Consider the following 4,289-nt stretch of genomic DNA (forward strand, 5'->3'; position numbering starts at 1 on the left):
CACATCTGAGAATGAACCCTGATATTCTAATAGCAGGGCAACAATGTCAATATAATTGTACCAAAAATTGTCAGTTGGTTGCATAAATAAATATTTGGTTGCATAGTCCTTTTTTCAAAGTATTTTCAATTACATTTTTCTAGGTGGGATAGCCCAATGTCAAAACACAGTTTTAACATGTACAAATCAATAACCAATATGCAGAAACAGTTTGTGATATATTGAAAACCTAAACATAAAATGGGCCACACTGCATACACAAACATCTGCCACAATAATCATATTACTTTTTAAAAACAAGCACCTTATAAACTGCACAAGCTCCAAAAACGCTGTTGTTTTGACAAGTAGCAATAAATCACTGATATCGATTAGGGGTGAAATCAGGTTGTACGGGATGTTGAAACTAACACAACTAAAAAACACATGGAAATGGGAGATATATTTTACCTCACTGGTTAGAGGACAACCTGCAGAAGACAGTCAGCTACATTTTGGAGTGATACATTTAAATGTAGGGGTCGCTAAACAAAGGAACACAACACTTATTTGTCATAACTCATCGCTAAAATCATTTGTGCGAGAGGAGGGAGATGAGGTTGCACGTCCTGTTAAAACTAACAGCTCAAAAACCACATTGAATCTGGGAATAATGTGTACATCACTGGTTAGAAGACAATTTGTAGAAAACAGCTCGCTACATTTTGAAGTGTTGCATTTTGATTCAAGTGGGTCACCAACGTGGTAAGTGTAACACAACTCTTTTTGTGTTAGTCACTTTTTGTTAAATCACATAAATAGTAACTCTTTCATTTCAGAGCCTGGATTTCCCCATTGAGGCTAATATCCATATCATGTTGAAATCAATAGAACAGGGGACAAACGTTTAGGGTTCTACATTGTGACATCATTACAATACTGCTACTACAATGTTAAAACTTTCTACATTGTGACATTAATTCATAGATATCATGAAACAACTCCTCCATGTATGTATTTTCTGATATTTTTTATCAGATTATCTCTGGTCACAGGTATGAGGTTTCTCTCCTGTGTGTGTTCTCTGGTGTTTAGTCAGACCACCAGACTCAGTAAAACTCTTCCCACACTGATCACAGCTATACGGTTTCTCTCCTGTGTGTGTTCTCTGGTGTACTGTCAGCTGGCTAGATTGAACAAAACTCTTCCCACATTGACCACAGCTATACGGTTTCTCTCCTGTGTGCGTTCTCTGGTGTAAAGTCAGATGGTCAGATCTAGTAAAACTCTTCCCACATTGATCACAGCTATAAGGTTTCTCTCCTGTGTGCGTTCTCTGGTGTAAAGTCAGCTGGCCAAATGTAGTAAAACTCTTCCCACATTGATTACAGCTATAAGATTTCTCTCCTGTGTGTATTCTCTGGTGCACTGTCAGATGGCCAGATTTATGAAAACTTTTCCCACATTGACCACAGCTATAAGATTTCTCTCCTGTGTGTATTCTCTGGTGCACTGTCAGTTGGCCAGATTGACTAAAACTCTTCCCACATTGACCACAGCTATAAGGTTTCTCTCCTGTGTGTATTCTCTGGTGTAGAGTAAGATAGGTAGATGCCGCAAAACCCTTCCCACATTGACCACATCTATATGGTTTCTCTCCTGTGTGTATTCTCTGGTGTAGAGTAAGATAGGTAGATGCCGCAAAACCCTTCCCACATTGACCACATCTATACGGTTTCTCTCCTGTGTGTATTCTCTGGTGTAGAGTAAGATTGCTAGATGCAGCAAAACCCTTCCCACATTGACCACAGATATAAGGTTTCTCTCCTGTGTGTATTCTCTGGTGTAAAGTCAGATGGTCAGATTGAGTAAAACTTTTCCCACATTGATCACAGCTAAAAAGTTTCTCTCCTGTGTGCTTTCTCTGGTGTAAAGTCAGATGGTTAGATCTAGCAAAACCCTTCCCACACTGACCACAGATATAAGGTTTCTCTCCTGTGTGTATTCTCTGGTGCACTGTCAGATAGCTAGATTGAACAAAACTCTTCCCACATTGACCACAGCTATAAGGTCTCTCTCCTGTGTGGATTCTCTGGTGCACTGTCAGAGATGTAGATTGAACAAAACTCTTCCCACATTGAGTACAGCTATAAGGTCTCTCTCCTGTGTGGATTCTCTGATGAATTTTAATGCCCGAGGAGGTGAATCTCTTCCCACAGTCAGAGCAGCAGTGAGATTTCTTCCCTGTGGATCTCTGCAGGTGTTTATTGAGGTGTTCTGATCTGGAGAGACTCTTCTCTGCCTCTTCAGCATCAAGAGGTTGTTGAGACTCCCCAGAGGATCCACAACTGTCCCGCCTCTCTCCTGTGTGAACAACAAAGACAGACAGATGGTTAAAGGCCCACAACAGCGGTAATCCACTGTAAAAGGTGATGCCAACAGCGCAGCCACGATGTTGTACAACAATTGACCTCTGTAATGAATGTTAAAATTATTTGACAATTGTCTTAAAATTAGCTAGAATAGTCATATTTTGTCTTGTTTTCACATTAGTAGTAAAATCGATGATGTTAGGCTAGAAATAAGTTAAAGTTATTGAAACTCGAAGCAGTGTGCCAGACAACTTTTTGTATCCAATGTAGGCCCCTTTTTGTGTTTGCTAAAATTGCGGCACGAGGGCGATGCACATGCAATTTGATTGCAGAAACTCCTCCCTGCTAATGAGGAAACCGCTAGTTATGGATGTAGTATATCTGCCTGGAGCAAAAATGGTGAGCAAAGATTTTAGTTTTTCACAATGTATTCTGAATGTGAACGGGGGAAAACTCAGGGGAGAAACCTCCATTTCCAGGTTGCTTATGAGTGCATTTCACACTACTTTGGATTATAATTGTAAGGCTCGTTTGAATGTCCTGCTTAATATAATGTTTGTGTCATCATCTCAAATAAACCACTTTGTACTTAAAAACACTTCAACCAGTAAAATGCTCTTTGGCTTTTCAATCAGCTTGACAATGAGGGTTTGTACAGTTTGCCAAATTGGCCCATAACTTCACCTAACAGTAACATAGACCTACTGTAGGACCCATAACTTCACCTAACAATAACATAGACCTACTGTAGGGCCCATAACTTCACCCAACAATAACATAGACCTACTGTAGGGCCCATAACTTCACCTAACAACAACATAGACCTACTGTAGGACCCATAACTTCACCTAACAATAACATAGACCTACTGTAGGGCCCATAACTTCACCTAACAATAACATAGACCTACTGTAGGGCCCATAACTTCACCTAACAATAACATAGACCTACTGTAGGACCCATAACGTCACCTAACAATAACATAGACCTACTGTAGGATCCATAACTTCACCTAACAATAACATAGACCTACTGTCGGACCCATAACTTCACCTAACAAAAAATATAGGAAAATAGCTCTGTGTGTTGTACAATAGCCTATCCATCAAAGAACAGTTCTCTACACATTATGAGCTAAGTATCTCTGTGTCCAAACAGACTAACGAGACCCTACAGTAAATCAAGCAGACAATAACACTTTATAAAACTTTTTTCCGTACTTCCGGTTTGGAGCGAGCAGTCGCACTTCGCTTCGCTCCACAGGTAATATTACACTTCACTACATTACAACGGCTTGATTTGTTTGATCTGAGCAATTCTTCTTAGCTAGCTACATAGCCGTCTTTGTATCAAAGATAATTGTGTAGTTTAGAGTAATTGAGTAATTATCGAGGCTAGCTATCTTCGTCCTCCTAACGTAGTCAACACTGCTAGCTGCTAGCTAGCTAGTCATCACTGCTAGCTAGCCAACTTCTACCGACTAGCAGCACTGTAGAAACTATTACATTACAACGTAACGACTTGATTAGTGTAGTGTAAGTGTTAGTTAGCCAGCTACATAGTTGTCTTTGCTGTCTCTGTATCTAAGATAATTGTGTAGTTTGAGTAATTATCGAGGTGAGCTAGCCAGCCGCGACGCGGCGCCAGACCTAGTCAACACACCTAGTCATCATTAACCCACTGCTAGCTAGCCAACCGTTACCGACTAGCAGCGCTGTAGATACTAATACTTTACAACGGAACGATTTGACTAGTGTAGTGTTATCTAGCTAGCTACTTAGTTGTCTTTGTCATAGCTTGATAATTGTGTAGTTTAGTAATTACCGAGGTTAACTAGCCAGCCATCGAGGTTAGCTAGCCAGCTATTTCCGTCCCCCGCGACGCCATTTTTCCTAACCCAGCCAACTATTACCGACGAGCAGCATTGTAGAAACTAAA

The 4,289-nt window shown here is 40.4% G+C and overlaps 1 protein-coding gene across 1 annotated transcript; it reads right to left on the bottom strand.

Annotated features, from left to right (window-relative positions):
• Nucleotides 1-1,033: 1,033 nt before the first annotated feature.
• Nucleotides 1,034-2,200, bottom strand: LOC123740634 (zinc finger protein 135-like; the record flags this gene model as incomplete). Its single annotated transcript, XM_045714146.1, has 1 exon — nucleotides 1,034-2,200. A coding segment is annotated over one exon (1,167 nt), but the record flags the coding sequence as incomplete, so codon positions are not given.
• Nucleotides 2,201-4,289: the final 2,089 nt, after the last annotated feature.

Source organism: Salmo salar, unplaced genomic scaffold (genome assembly GCF_905237065.1).
Source record: "Salmo salar unplaced genomic scaffold, Ssal_v3.1, whole genome shotgun sequence".
NCBI classification, from domain to species: domain Eukaryota; kingdom Metazoa; phylum Chordata; class Actinopteri; order Salmoniformes; family Salmonidae; genus Salmo; species Salmo salar.